This window comes from Colobus angolensis, unplaced genomic scaffold, assembly GCF_000951035.1.
Source record: "Colobus angolensis palliatus isolate OR3802 unplaced genomic scaffold, Cang.pa_1.0 Scaffold117, whole genome shotgun sequence".
In the NCBI taxonomy this organism is placed as follows: Eukaryota; Metazoa; Chordata; class Mammalia; order Primates; family Cercopithecidae; genus Colobus; species Colobus angolensis.
The window spans coordinates 9933694-9949994 of NW_012112808.1; the positions used below are offsets into that span (position 1 = coordinate 9933694).

The 16301-nt window shown below is 42.5% G+C and overlaps 1 protein-coding gene across 4 annotated transcripts in view; it reads right to left on the reverse strand.

Annotated features, from left to right (window-relative positions):
* Nucleotides 1-11502, reverse strand: part of NAPB (N-ethylmaleimide-sensitive factor attachment protein, beta) — a 49984-nt gene extending 38482 nt beyond the window's left edge. Inside the window, exon 1 of one of the 4 annotated variants that reach the window (XM_011963415.1) lies at nt 11288-11502. In XM_011963415.1, the coding sequence (XP_011818805.1) occupies nt 11288-11385 (98 nt within the window). In that variant the 5' untranslated portion in view covers nt 11386-11502. The remainder of the gene's footprint in view (nt 1-11287) is intronic. The other 3 variants (XM_011963432.1, XM_011963424.1, XM_011963408.1) reach the window with 3 other exon arrangements.
* Between the last annotated feature and the right edge of the window lie 4799 nt (nt 11503-16301).

A 16301-nucleotide genomic window follows, 5' to 3' on the forward strand; every position in this document is an offset into this window, starting at 1 on the left:
ACACATGCTATTGTGTGTCCAAGAATCTCTGTGACTCTCTACACTAAACAGAAAGGAGAAACAGCACCCATATGAAGCTACTATATAAGAAAGAAGATCCTAAGTGAATTAATGCAGGAATAGAAAACCAAATACCGCATGTTTTCACTTATAAGTGGCAGCTAAACACTGGATACCCATGGGCATACAAATGGCAACAGTAGACACTGGGGACTCTAGAGGGGCATGGGGGGAGAAACAGTTGAAAAACTATTGGGTACTATGCTCAGTATTTGGGTGACAGGATCATTTGTACCCTAAACCTCAGTATCACACAATATACCTACCCAGTTAACAAACCTGCACATGTTCCCCCTGAATCTAAAATAAAAGTTGTAAAAAAGGAATAAGTATTAAAATAAAATTGAGTCATACCAAAACAACTCCAAAACAAAAAAGAAACAAGAATTAAAATATGTTCCCTAAAACAATCACAAGGCACAGGAAAACAATTCCATATAACTGAAATATTACTGAACAGATATGAAAGTATATCATAAGTTAGAAATTTAAAAACTCGCCGGGCGCGGTGGCTCAAGCCTGTAATCCCAGCACTTTGGGAGGCCGAGACGGGCGGATCACGAGGTCAGGAGATCGAGACCATCCTGGCTAACACGGTGAAACCCCGTCTCTACTAAAAATACAAAAAAACTAGCCGGGCGAGGTGGCGAGCGCCTGTAGTCCCAGCTACTCCGGAGGCTGAGGCAGGAGAATGGCGGAAACCCGGAAGGCGGAGCTTGCAGTGAGCTGAGATCTGGCCACTGCACTCCAGTTCGGGCGACAGAGCGAGACTCCGCCTCAAAAAAAAGAAATTTAAAAACTCATCATGGAAATACACACAAAAAAAGTAAGATGATGAACTCCTGTTTCAAATTCTAGAAGGACAGAAATAAAAAGACAAAATGATCTCGGAAATAAAATATCTGTTATAACATGCCTAAGGGGAGAGCAGATTCTACTGACAATAAGGAAAACTATGCAAACAGCCAAGAGAACAAAAATGAAGAGAAAAGGATCTAAGTAAAAGTGATACAGGATGGGCAAAGACCAATATCCATGTAATTAGAGTCCCTGAGGAAGGGAGGAAAAAACCCACTTTCACAATCTGAGAAAATTTTCTGGAAACAAAAGGCATGAATCTAAATACTGAACAACAGACATGTACTTGGAAAACTGACCCAGAATAGTCTACTGTGAAACATATCCTAGTAAGATGACTAGATTTTATAAATGAAGAACATTTCTGGGCTTCCACATAAAACGGCAAAGTTACTTCTAAAACTAAGAAAATCAGGCTAAGACTTCAACAGCAATATACAGAGCAAAAGAACAGTGGAACAATCCTTTACTGGAAACTCAAGGGGGAAAAAAGTGTGAGCCAAGGATTATACAACCAGGCTATCCATCAAGCACCCCCCAGTGTAAGCCAGGACCCAAGGGATAACTAAAAGATGACTAGGAAACATAGTTGAAATGACTGGTGGTGTCACTGCATATGTTGTATTGTATATCTAAGACAAAATGTGAGGACAAGGGTAGAAAAATAATAGGGAAACACTTCTATGTCTGATAAAGTACAAACAGCTTAAAAAAAAAAAAAAACAAGCACATTAGGGAACAAGAGATGTGGAACATGCTCACTGAGAGGCACATAGGTAATAGTTTTCCAGAGTAAACAAAATAATAGGCACCTAAGTAAGGAAAAGGAGCTAAGGATATTTAAAAACATTTATAGCATAAAGGTAACCAGTAGAACAAAATTACAAACCTTCCTAAAAAGAGAAAAGAGACGACATGAAGACAAATAACAATGAAAATATAATATACAGTACATATAGTAGTATGACAGTTAAGAACCAATCATATACTTGTCATTTTCAGATCTGCTCACAAAAGAAAACCCAACTTTGTGCTCAATACAAGAAACACAACTAAAATACCAATTCCGAAAGGCTTAAAATAAAGAGATGGTCAAAAGTATACCAAACAAATCAAGCAGCTCTTGTTAGAGCTGTCGTAACAGCAAATAACCCTGATGTCTCCCAAAGGCTTCTCTCAGTCACTTGACTTGTTACTGCAGATTGGCTGTGACTGCTGGCTCTTTCTCCAAGTGTCATCATTCTCTACTGTGGAAAGTACCACTTATCCGGTATATATACTCTTCTTAATTTCTTACAGAAGGGAAAAAGCCATGGCAGAAGTGCCTTCCACTCATACTTTATCAGTCAAAGTCAGTCACATGGCCACAACTGGCAGCAGAGAGCACACGGTAACAGACGGCATGTATGATCCTCTTACATAATACAGTCCTAAGGAATGTAAATATAAGCAATAAGAAAATAGAGATTGCTACCCTGCAATGAGACAAAATTTGGGCTCAAAGGCCTTCAAGAAGCTCACTTCACAATGCTAAACATATAATTCATAATAATATTCGTTGGGAAAATCTATGCACCAAAAACGCAGTAGCCCCCTTTATAAAGCAGAAATTGCAAAAGTTAAAAAAGACAGAAATACACTTATAAGAAAGCAGATATTAATATGCCCCTCTAAGTCCAAAACAGATCAAGTGAACAAAAAATACAGAAAGACACAGACAATATAATCAATAACTAGACATGAGGGATCTCTATCAAAATTTGACAACAAAATATCCACCTTCTAAAGTATACATAGGGGATTACAATCCCAGCACTTCGGGAGGCCGAAGCAATTGGATCATTTGAGGTCAGGAGTTTGAGACCAGCCTGGCCAACACGGTGAAACCCTATTTCTACTAAGTATACAAAACTTAGTCAGGTGGGGTGGCACATGCCTGTATTCCTAGCTACTGGGGAGGCTGAAGCAGGAGAATCGCTTGAACCTGGGTGGCGGAGATTGCAGTGAATTGCACCACTATACTCCAGCCTGGGCGACAGCGTGACTTTGTCTCCAAGAAAATAAAGTGTACATGGGGGCTGGGTGCAGGTGGCTCATGCCCATGATCCCAGCACTCTCTGGGAGGCCAAAGCAGGAGAATTGTTTGAGGCCACAAGTTCAAGACCATCTTGGGAAACACAGCAAGACTCCGTGTCTAAAAACAATTTGTGTACCTGGACCATTCATGAACACCAACAATATATTAAGTGGCAAAGAAAATCTCTGATCATAACAACAAAAAAAAAAGTTTAAGTAATAATATACAAAGAAAGGCCATTCTTTCTACCTGGAATAAAACCCTTAAAAAAAAAACCTCTTGGAACAAAGGGGAAACAAACTAAGATAAAAATATTATATAACAGGATCTATAAAATACAACTGAAGCAGTTTTAAGAACAAAAGTATAGCCATGAATATGTGAATCCATACAAATAAAATAATGAAAACAGTAAAAAAAACCTCCCTAGAAAAATGAACCAAAAGAAAAAACAAAAGAAGCCAAAGAAAGCAATAAAGATAAAAGTAGAAGTCAGTAAGACAAAACACAAAACCAGTAGAACAAATCAATCAAAATATTCGTTGTTTAGGGAAAAAGAATCAAAAGAATCAAGGAAAAAAGGGAAAAAACACAAATACAAAAATAAAGTGAGGCACCTACAACAGCAATACTTCAAGCTGATAAAGACTACATACAAATGAACTGTAGATAAAACAATCCTAAATCATATATGTAAAAATACAATCTAGGCCGGGCACAGTGGCTCACGCCTATAATCCCAGCCCTGTGGGAGATGAACCAGGCAGATCATTCGAGCCCAGGAGTTTGAAACCAGCCTAGCCAACATGGTGAAACCCCATTAATAAAAATACAAACGTTAGCTGGGCATGGTGGCCTGTGCCTGTAATCCCAGCTGCTCAGGAGGCTAAGGTGGAAGGATCACTTAAGCCTGGGAGGCGGAGGTTGCAGTGAGTAATGAGCACACCAGCCTGGGCGACAAAGTGAGACCCTGTCGCAAAAAAAAATAAATAAATAAACAAACAAATAAATAAATAAAAATAAAAATAGAATCTAAATTTAAAAATATATTACAATCCTGAGAGATTTACTCCAGGAATGCAAGGACAGTACAATACGAGGCCTTGTATTTACTAATTAACATATAATGACTCTAAGGAGAAAAATGTTTATCTCCACAGATATTCAAAAAGGCCTTCAAAATATAACACTAATGCCTAATGAAAACACGGACTAAAACTGTAATTGACAGACATGTCCTTACCATGAAAAAAGATACCTTAATTCAAGAAAGTACTGACTTATTCAATTTTGTTATTACTTATAAGTTCTACTTAAACACAAAAATAGTTAACATTCTGAAACTCTACTTCCAAGTTTCCTTACTGTGAATTTTATTAGTCATTGAAAATTCTTTGAAGGTACAAAAGCTTTACTGATTTTATCATCCAATCAAATAAACACAATGTAAAAATCTAAGAAGAGTATATGAAGTCTGTAACTAGGGTGATTCTGTGTCCTCACTGCATAGACATGCTTGACTTGTACCCATTTCCTTAGTATATCAAAAATATCGCAATTTGGACAGTATATTCTCTTTGACTCCATAACTCACAAAAATAGAAAAATATATTAAAAAATTTTTAACTAAATATTTTGATTAGCTTACTTATTCAGCATTAATTCATATGATTAATTAAGATTTAAATCTGCTGTTTATATACACAAGGTAATAGAGATTGAGATATAACTAAGTAAAATGAGGGGGCAAAGGGGAAAATCTAAGACCATGAAAGTTATAATAAATTCTTCATCATTTTTAGCAAAATCAATAGATACTGTCTAAAATCAAGAAATCAGGAAGTAGAAGTGCTCTAAAATTATTTAGAAATGTGGTGGTAACCATCAGAAAAACTAATGAGAAAGTTAAAAATGGTTGCTTCTTAGGAGTGAGATTATGGAAAAGGCTCAGAGAACTTTTCTTTTCAACTGAAAACTCTCCGTGCTGGGCACGGTGGCTCACGCCTGTAATTCCCGCACTTTGGGAGGCCAAGGCAGGCAGATCACGAGGTCAGAAATTCAAGACCAGCCTGGCCAACATGGTGAAACCCTGTCTCTACTAAACATACAAAAATTAGCTGGGCGTGGTGGCACATGTCTGTAATCCCAGCTACTCGGGAGACTAAGGCAGGAGAATTGCTTGAGGCCAGGAGGCGGAGGTTGCAGTGAGCCAAGATCACGCCACTGCACTCCAGCCTGGGCAACAGAGCAAGACTCCATCAAAAAGAAAAAAAAAAAAAAAAGAAGAAGAAGAAAACTCTCTGTACTCCTTGTACTTTTCTACCGTGTACAGTTACAATGTTTATAATAAACAAATATTTAAATAAAAGGCCTGGTACGGGGGCTAACCCCTGTAACAGCAGCAGTTTGGGAAGCTGAGGTCAGCAGAGCAGAGCATTTGAGTCCCCAAGTTGCAGACAAGCCTGGGCAACATAGCAAGACCCTGTCTCTACAAAAAATACAAAATTAGGCATGGTAGTGCATGCTTGCAGTCCTAGCTACTTGGGAGGCTGAGGTGGGAGGATCTCTTGAGCTCAGGAGGTCAAGGTTGAAGTGAGCAGGTATCTCGCCACTGCCTTCCAGCCTAGGCAACAGAGTGAGAGCTTGTCTCAAAAAAAATAAATACATACATAAAACGGAAGAAAGTGACTTAAAAGTCTCCTTTACTTGGTGTAGCTTTACTCTTGAAAACTAGGTAAGAATAAAAGAAAAAACATCAGCATTTATATTAGCATTAATACATTCATTCTCTCCACCAATATCTACCATGTGCCCACCACATGCCTCACGCTGGGTGACGTGTTAGCCACAGCAACAAAACAGGCAGACTTCCAAGGAGCCACACATGACCACTGGCCCTCCCTCTCTCTCCAGAGTAACTGCACTTCACAGAGCTCACAAGAATGAAAGAATATGTGGAGAAAACTGCAAAAATGCAAAAGAAAAAGGCCAGTCTGGTAACAGCTTATCATTTGATACCAAGCTGTAACAACCTAAAATCAGAAAACCGGCCGGGCGCGGTGGGTCACGCCTGTAATCCCAGCACTTTGGGAGGCCGAGGCGGGCAGATCACGAGGTCAGGAGATCGAGCCCATCCTGGCTAACACGGTGAAACCCCGTCTCTACTAAAAATACAAAAAAATTAGCCGGGTGTGGTGGCGGGCACCTGTAGTCCCAGCTACTCCGGAGCCTGAGGCAGGAGAATGTAGTGAACCCGGGAGGGGGAGCTTGCAGTGAGCTGAAATCACGCCACTGCACTCCAGCCTGGGCAACAGAGCGAGACTCCGTCTCCAAAAAAAAAAAAAAAAAATTAGAAAACCAAACAATTATAATAAAGTTATATAGCTCTGTGCAACTGAATAAGCATTCTGATCTCATTCAATCCTTAACAACCGTGAAAAACAGATTCTGTCCCTCTGCCCATTTGAAAACTAAAAAAACAAGTTCTAAGTATGATTTACTTGACTATGGTCACCAAAATAGTAAATGAGAGAACTTGAGCCTCCACCTGGTCTCCCCATGAATAATAATATAATTATATTTCTTATGTGTATTATATAATTTATAAAAATAATTGTTCAATTTATAATCTATTTCTTTTGAGAAAGATACACAAATATACATATCTATTTCTTATACTGTATCACCTGTCTCTATAAGTAAACCTGAGACTAATAATTTTTTTAAAAGTTCAATCTGCATTTGAACAACAATTGTAACTGAGGAAAACCTAAATGCTTCACCTATGTTATCACATGGCCCCACCATATTTTGGCAAAACTTAAAAGCAATCTTTGTTGAAATAAACACAAGTGAAGAATATTGATAATTTATAGTCTGCAATGCTTAATATTCACAGTTTTCACAAACAGCTAATAAATTATAGATTCATAATTATTTCAAGATAACCCAATGGGGCCTTTCATTAAATTTACATTGACATTGCCAGATTGATAGCTCTTGTGTAAACTCTGAGACTAAACAATGAAAGGCAAAAGAAGACAGTGTTAACCATAAAGAACATCTTTCCATTGGCATTTTTTTTTTTTTTTTTGAGACGGAGTCTCGCTCGGGGGCCCAGGCTGGAGTGCAGTGGCACGATCTCAGCTCACTACAACCTCCACCTATCAGGTTCAAGTGATTCTCCTGCCTCAGCCTACCAAGTAGCTGGTATTACAGGTGCCCGCCACCACACCAGGCTAATTTTTGTATTTTTAGTAGAGACAGGGTTTCACCATGTTGGCTAGGCTGGTCTCAAACTCCTGACTTCAAGTGATCCTCCCGCCTTGGCCTCCCAGAGTGCTGGGATTACAGGCGTGAGCCACTGCATCTGGTCTCCACTGTCATTCTTAAGCACTTTCTTGTATGTGCATCGTGCAGGTTATTCCCAGTCGGGTCTTACAGCAACAAGATGGAGGGGATAGTATTAAAAGAGGCTTTTCCAATTGAAAACTATCTTAATGTCAGCCTCAGGCCAATTTAAAATCATACCAGTAGCTCATTAACATTATATGTTGGAATTTGAAATTAACTACAAAATTCCATAGCTCACTCCTGGCAACAAACTAAAGGACAATACAACTCCTTTGGAAGCAGTTTTACTAAATGTACTATACTACAAACTTGAGAAAAAGTTTTAACTCCAGAACTACAAAAGCACATCACTGTTTAACTGGTAATTAAGCAGAAACAAAAACCATCACAACAATGGTTTCCTGCAATGTTTGCATCCCTTGTCAGCTCTTTTCCTGAGGAGGAAGGTGGGCGTGGGGAAGGAATACTGATACCTTACCTATCAAGCAGATAAGGCAGAGGATTTGTGCCTTACACAGAGAAGAAATATTTGACTGACACATTCTCATAAATACGTAAGCATATTTTCATCTACTTTTACTGAAAGCAACAACAACAAAAAAAAACTGTAGAATACTACTAAGAATACAATATTGCCACAAAACCAGTGTGAGTGGTAAACGCTAGAGGAAAACTCATGACAGGCTTTAATCTGCAGACAGAACGTTCAGAATGTCTGTGATGTGAAATATCTGCAATATGCCAAGCACCTTTTAATGACTGCCACAACCTCAAAACAGATTGCCTGTCCTCTTTAAAGCACCAGCTAGTCAGCTCATGAACTCTGATGATATTCAAGTCAGTCTGTGTATTAATTTTGTGTTACGTTAATTCAGGAGTCTGACATAGAGATGGACTACCCTGCGTTTTAAATAAAGGATTACATGTAGACCTTTAGGAATGAATATGGGGACATTCTATAGCTAAGAAGGCAGGGGCAGGGTGGAGTAACATGTATTCCAGTCTAGAAAGGTGATGATACGTGCCATCTATAAGGTAGGATTCTAAACATCTAACATTGATACAGAATCTTAATTGTCCGACTGTCACAGAGACACTACGTCTGTTTTCTGGCTTCAGTAATTATATAATATTACTAAACTCCTAAAACTTTAAGTACTCTTCTTCCTGCAAGCTTTCCTGGAGCAAGTATTACTGGAAATAACAGTCTTCAAAGTATAAATCACACTTGCATTAACGGTTAAAGCTCTTTCAGATATTTTATTTCATTAAAAGATCAATGAGGCTGGGCGCGATGACTCATGCCTGTAATCCCAGCACTTTGGGAGGCCAAGGCAGGTGGATCATGAGGTCTGGCGTTCGAGACCAGCCTGGCCAACATAGTGAAACCCTGTCTCTACTAAAAACACACACACACAAAAAAAACTAGCCGGGTGTGGTGGCAGGCGCTGTAATCCCAGCTACTCAGGAGACTGAGGCAGGAGAATCGCTTGAACCTGGGAGGCAGTGGTTGCAGTGAGCTGAGATCGCGCCACTGCACTCCAGCCCGGGCGACAGTGTGAGACTCTGTCTCAAAAAAAAAAAAAAAAAAAATCAATGATGTACTCTAAAAGGTCTTTGGCTCTGAAATTCTGGTAAAGTCATCTGTTTGGTCTACTGCTTCTTTGATAAATAACTGGAGCTGACAATTTTGATTAATATGTTAATTAATATCTAATAGTCACTGTCTCCAACATCCATGGTTCCAAACGTTTTACAAACATAACCTCGTTGAACCCGCACAAATTTTGAGATATACTATTATTGTCTCCATTTTATACACTGGAAACTGAAGCACAGAGAGGCTAAGTAACTTGCCCTAGGTCCCAAAGCTAGATAATAAACTGACCTGTTGTACCTGGGTAAGAACTAAGATGCACTAACTTTTGTGTAAACTAAGTGTGAATGGTGAAGACTGGTCTTCGTATATGTCCTGTCAATAACATAGGTAGCAACAGTTAAAAGGAAGATGTATCTTTAAAAACAAAGGCTTTTCAAAATCCTTTAAGGATTATAAGCTCAAGATTTGGCCTAATTTCCTAAAAACATCGAACACCTCTTTCCCAAAAGGAGTGTTCTCCTGAGACAAGCACCAAGTGCTGTCATGCTTTTTCCTCTGCCAGTTACATACTCTCCCACAGGGAAGCACTTCCTGACTTGAAATACGTTGTAACATTAAAATAACCTCCTGGCATGAGGTACTATGACATTAAATTTTATCAGAGTGAATTTTAAACGTTTTGTGAATCAAAACATTTAAAAGGAGTTAGTGTGGCGCTAGCACTTCATGGTACTGTTATAACTTTTAAATGCAAAACAAAACATAATTCATAGCTATATCTCCCACACATCACATGAGAAATTTAGAAACCAGCTGTGATAAATGTCCTCTTAGAGGTTCTTGAGGACAGGGACCCTGATCTTCATGCATTTTTGCAGCCCTTTATGCATTTCTGCAGTTCTGCGTACTGCACGAAACTTGTCCTTAAAGCATTTCCTAAAGATATATCAACATCCGTAAAGTACTATAATTTATAGCCAAAAGAATGAAGTTGGCAAATCAAGCTAAGAGTCCATTATGTATGTCTTCGGAAATAAGAGTCTTAACTGAATGTGTACAGAAATAAAATCGTAGTCATACAATGGGTTAAGTATCTGCTCTTGGTAACAGCAAAGAATCTTTCACTTTCAAAAGAAAAAAACGAAAACAGGCACACACAAAATTTCTGCCTTTCTCATCCTAAACAGCTGAATCATTCACATATTCAACAGCCCAGAAGAATTCTGGGCTGTCAGTGCGGGCTCTGCTTTTTGAGAGGTTGGAATTCAAAATCCTCCTTAGGAGAGCAAGGAAGAATTACAGGAAATTAACGGGATTCCCAAAGGGCGCTGACTTCAACAGGAGCAGCGTCACCGTTAATCAAACAGGAAGCCCTGGCTATCAATCAATCTCTGGAGAAGGAAAAATACTATGCTGAGAAAATATATTCGTTCATTATTCAAGTATTTACTAAACGTGTACTCGGCGCAAGGCCCCTGGCGGGAGGCCAACAAGCGCACCAGCTCTGGATCCGGCGCCGGGCCGCCCCCTCCCCCGCGGGGCCCACCAGCAGGCAGGACGCCCCCAGAAGCGCTTGCCAGGCGCCAGGGGCGGCCCCTGCACTGACCCCTCCGGCCCCTCCCGGGCGCGCCTCACCCGGACCGGTCTCCGGAGCGATACGAGCTTCAACGTGGCGAAATGCACCAATACGACTCGCCACGCACGGAGAAGGGGGCCCCATGAGCGACCCGAGCTACCCCGCCCGCGGCCCTCAGGGAGCTGCTGACCTGCTAGACAGTGGGACCCCCGCACCAACCCGGGCCAGGGCGACGGGGGAGATTCGGGGTCTCCAGAGGGCGCGTGGGGCTTACAGCCCCCTCAGAGTGTTCTAGGGGCTTCGTGGGGCGCTTGGGGGGCTCTGGGGGTCCTAGGGGTTCTCTGAAAGGCGCGTGGGGGCTGAGGGTCCCTGTGAGACTCTGGGGATTCCAAGGGGGCGTGTTAGGGGATCTGGAGGGCGTGTGGGGGCTGAAGAACCCTGGGGGGTTCTGCCGGCCCTAGGGGGTGTCTAAAGTGCGCGTGGGGGCTGAGAGCCCCTGGGAGGATGCGGGGTTTCCAGGGACCCTGGGGGGCCCTGTGGGGTCTCTGGAGGGCGCGTGCGGACTGAGGGCCCCGGGGAGTCCTGGGGGCTCCAGGGGGCGCTGGGGGGCCCTCCAGGATTTCTAGAGGACGCCTTGCAGGCTGAGGGCCCCTAGGCGTGGTCTGAGGGTCCCAGAGGTTGCGTGGGGGACTCGGGGGGTCAGCGTGAAAGGAAAGGGACCAAGTACCGAGACCCCCTAGGGCACGCACGGTCTGGCGCTCACCCAAACAGCCCTCGGAGGAAGGAGTGGGAGGCCTTGACTCGCTTCTCGGCCTCCGCCATCAGCTGTACCGCCTCACGCTCCTTCCCCGCGTTGTCCATGTCGCCAGCCGCGGCCGCCACAGCCCCCTCAGCCGGCTCTCTGCGCGCCCAGGCGCCTTAGCTTTCCCTCTGGCGGCCGCAGGGGCGCAGGCGCAGGCGCGACGCGCGAGGCCTTTCGGGAGCTGTAGTCCAGGTCCTGTCATGGGGGCGGGGATGCTCGAGCCGCCTACTACAGTTCCCAGGAGGCCCCGGGGAGGGGTGTGTGTGAGCCGAGCTTGCGCACAGCTAACTCCCGGGACATAGGCGCAGGGGGCGTGACAACCCAGAGGGGTCCTGGGCCAAGGTGAACTTTAATCTTTTAGGTATGAGGACCTGGTAAATGATCCGTGGCCTCTAGTAAATATCACCTACTCAGTAAAACTCGCATGGCAATGGGATGGATGAAGGAACAGGGGAATAACAGATTGGATGGAACCCACACCCTACTTGCAAGTTCTGCAAAAGAGAATCTGGTGTAGCCACCAAAGCATCACATGCTTGATACCGCCTACCAAAAAACGAGCAACAGCTGGCAATAAGAGCCATTTTTATCTCCAAGAGCAAGCCTTCCCCAATATAAGTTCAGGTATTTTTAAATCTCCCCAAACTGTAACTTTCTGTTGGTCCTCTCTTCCTTGGTTATAAACGAGTTGCATATATGCAATATATGCACAATCCCCTCTTTTGTTGACCGAGTTATATTCAGGGGATATCAGCCACTGAACGCTTCTCCTTTACATAATACTGGCCATAGTGGATGGATCTCCAGGGACAAAATTTGTGCCTGCCAGGAAGACTTCTAATCTCCTAGGAGAAGTATCCATAGATAGATGGAATCCTGTGCCAGAGACTTTCAGGCCTGTCCCAGAGGGAGTTATTTTTGAATACAATGTCTAGACCATTCAAGCTTGGCAGTGCTAAGGCAGAGATGCTGAAGCTAATAAGAAAATCACCGCCAAGTGAGATTTATGACAGTTTCAAACTATTAATAAATACACTCTGGGCACTGGCATGCAAAATTTTAAAAAATGAAGACTGTCTGTAGAGAGCAAGACAAGAGGGGGCAAACTCCTAGAAAGAAAGTTGACTAAAGCACATGTCACAGAGTTCATACATTTCAGGCCTCTGTAGAGATAGAAAGAAATCTCAGCTCTTCATGCAGTTTATTTACGATTACTACATGCATTATTTTAACTTTGAAAAGCTGATCTGTGTGCTTTTGGACAGGGAAGGAGGCAGGAAGTTGGAGGTGACCGTAAATGCAGGGGAGATCAGAGAAAAACCGTAAAAAGTGAACATAAGCATTTGGAAAGCAGAGCAGTCTATGGGCGTTTAATGAAGTGAGGCTAAATCAAAAACTCCTAAGTAAATCAGTGTGTTGATTAAATTAGTTCCCAAACGTGTTCTGATGCAGAAGCTCTAACGGATATTTAAGAAATACTGATTGCTAGGCCACTGGGTTTTGGTATCAAGGTCTCTTGCAGCTGGGGTCTAGAAAATGCACATTTTGAAATCCACCCCTATTCTAAAGCACACAGTTCTAGATTCTCAAATCTGTAGTCAGTTGAAAAGGAGCTGGAACAGACTGCCTCCTCGAAGCTAGTACTTGCAATTAAGAGAGACATTTTTGGTGGTTTCTGGTAATTTCCTTCATTCTCTTCTTTGTCACTGGAAATTTGTGGGCACTCCCACCATTCAGCCAGTCCACACCAAAGCGGGTGAAAACCTTCGAAACTTAATTACTGTGTAGAGCAAGTGCTTTCTTCTCCCAGAGGCTGGGGGAGGAAAGGAGGCAGGGCAGAGAGATGAATATCCCAGAATAAGGCCTGACTAGAGAGACGGTTGAGGAATCCTTGAAACAAGAAGGAAAGAAAAGGAGAAGCACCCCTGGTGTGGATCAGGAGAAGAGTAGAAGTCACCTTGGAGAAGAGCCAAAGGACCCACTGCCCACACCTGTGCTGCCCAGGATGGAACTGCTCACCACTGGTGGCCATTTACATTCACATTAAATAATATTAAATAAAATGTAAAATTCCATTTCAGGGCTGTACTAGCCACATTTCAAGTGCTCAATAGCCACACATAGCCAGTGGCTACTGAAAAAGTTAAAAATATATAACCCTAGTGGATTGACTAAGTTAGACACCTGGTGGATTGACTAAGTTAGATGCCTGAGGGTGGTGGCTCACACCTGTAATCCGAAAACTTTGGGAGGCTGAGGCAAGCGGATCACTTGAGGTGACTAGTTCAAGACCAGCCTAGCCAACACAATGAAACCCCATCTCCACTAAAAATACAAAATTTACAAAAAATACAAAAATTAGCTGGGTGTGGTGGTGCATGCCTGTAATCCCAGTTACTCAGGAGGCTAAGGCAGGAGAATCACTTGAACCTGAGAGGTGGAACAGAGGTTGCAGTGAGCTGAGATTGCGCCATTACACTCCAGCCTGGGCGACAGAGTGAGTGAGACTCTCTCAAAAAAAAAAAAAGACACCTGAAAAACGACAGGTGCAAGAAGATTACTTTGACCTTTTTCTTTTCTTTTTGCATGCAGAATACACACTGGATGCTTTGACCTCTTGTTTCTTTTTCTTTTACTTTTTTTTGAGACAGAGTTTCGCTCTGTTGCCTAGGCTGGAGCACAGTGGCGCAATCTCGGCTCACTGCAAGCTCCACCTCCTGGGTTCACGCCATTCCCCTGCCTCAGCCTTCCAAGTGACTGGGACTACAGACGCCCGCCACCACACCCGGCTAATTTTTTGTATTTTTAGTAGAGACGGGGTTTCACCGTGTTAGCCAGGATGGTCTCCATCACCTGACCTCGTGATCCGCCCGCCTTGGTCTCCCAAAGTGCTGGGATTATGGCGTGAGCCACTGCGCCTGGCCCCAACCTCTTGTTTCTTTAAAGCAAGAGATGAAACTCCCATATGAAAGATGTCCTTCTTATACTAGCAATAAAGCAACATTTTTTTTTATCATCAAAGGCAGGAAGTTGAGTCCAAGAGAATTCTGTACAAACCCTGTTAAACTAACCCTTATCTTCCTAGTCACTTTTCTATCTAATTAACTACCCTAGTTCAAGCTCCTCTGCCTCATCACGTTTTCAGTTTACTATTCTTTGTCCAATTCAGTAAATAAGTAACACACTATAACTGCTTCTTTGGGTTTTTATTTCCTTATGAGACTTCCCATGCCATGTAAAACGTGTATCAAATACATCTGTGTGCTTTTCTGCTATTAACTTGTCTTATGTAAGTTTAATTTTCAGACTCCACCAGGAGCCTAGGTGGATGGAGCGTGAGATGCCCCCCTACACTACTATATTGGACTGCACAGAGAACAATTTTATCGTTGCACAAGTCCTAGTGGATTGCACTAGCCTCTATGTGCCTTGCTTTTCAGAAACTTTAGACACGCGTAAGAAAAGAAGAAAAAGGCTTCAGGGAGTTTCTGAGAAGTCAGAGCAGGAAAGGAGCCTGTAGCCTGAACAAGGCAGAGCCAACAGTACTGCTGGCTTTCCCCTGTGAGCAGATGGAGGTGGACACCTGGTCGCTCATACTGAATCGACACACACCCCGAAATACGATCCATCAAGACAGGGCTGAAGCTACTTGAGAACCCCAAAACTAAGAAAGCCAGAGTCAGAAAAGAACAGAATCGATATGGAGAAAGGGTGTAGCCATCTGCGTGTGTTCACAGAAGGAGAGAAAGCACCAGGCAAAGATCCAGTATGGAAAGTTACGGGACATCACTGCTGCTTCACTGAAGCAAAGCAAGAAGGCTCACCCACATTAAAGGGGAGGGAAACGAGACACCATTTCCTGATGGGAGGGCCTCCGAGGATTTGCAAACGTTTTCACAGCACAACAGCTAGGTTAGAGGGAGTCAGTGCTCACCCTGGTCCACTCTGGTTGCATTGACAAAGTTGGGAAGCTGGAGCCCCTACGTTGGGGTTGGGGGACAGCCCTCAGTTCACATGGCCCTGCATGGCATGGCCCAAGGGTCCCTGCCCAGGTCTACCGTGGCCTCCTCTGATGACATCTCAGCCTTGCTTCTGCCTGAAATGCTAAGCGTGGCTCAGAGTCATCGGACAAGGTCAAACCATCTAAAGCAGAGTGTTCTGCTTCAGAAGGCAGGGAAGAAGGAAGTCCATTTCAGGAGGCTTTTCACCCAAAATCGTTAAAGGAATGCATTAATGAAAATAAATCTTCCATCTATGTGGATGAGGTTGTGCAAATATAAGGATAGAATTTAATTGTTCTATTTACAGTGATTCTTTTCATTTTTCTCATTGACTAACAAAACCCAAGAACATTTGAATGACACATTTCAGAGAAATAATTTAACAGCTTTTGTTAATCTCTAAAAAACTTTTTGAAACAACATCAGTTTATGTGTTTCTGTGTTATGTGTGTGGGGTGACATTTCACACCCTGTCAAAATTGTTACAAGTTTCCCCAAATGTAACTTTGTTAATTTTACTTTACCTTTCCTTAAAAAATTACTTTACAAAATTCAGGCCGAAAAGTTAGAAAAGGTAAAATTAAATATACACAAATATCTGTTAGGGAAAAAAAAATGGTAAATTAAGTTAAAATAAATGCTTATGAGAAAATACATATTATTATCATTAGTAAGTGTTCTTTTTTTTTTTTTTTTTTTTGAGACAGGGTCTTGCTCTGCTGCCCAGGCTGAAGTGCACAATCACAGCTCACTGCAGCCTAAATCTCCCAGGAGTAAGTGATCCTCCTACCTCAGCCTTCTGAGTAGCTGGGACTACAGGCATGTACCACCAAACCCAGCTGTTTTTTTTAATTTTTATTTTTAGTAGAGATGAGGTCTTGCTGTCTTGCCCAGGCTGGTCTCAAACTCCTAAGCTCAAGCAATCTTTCCATCTCTGCCTCCCAAAGTGCTGGGATTACGGGCATGAGCCACTG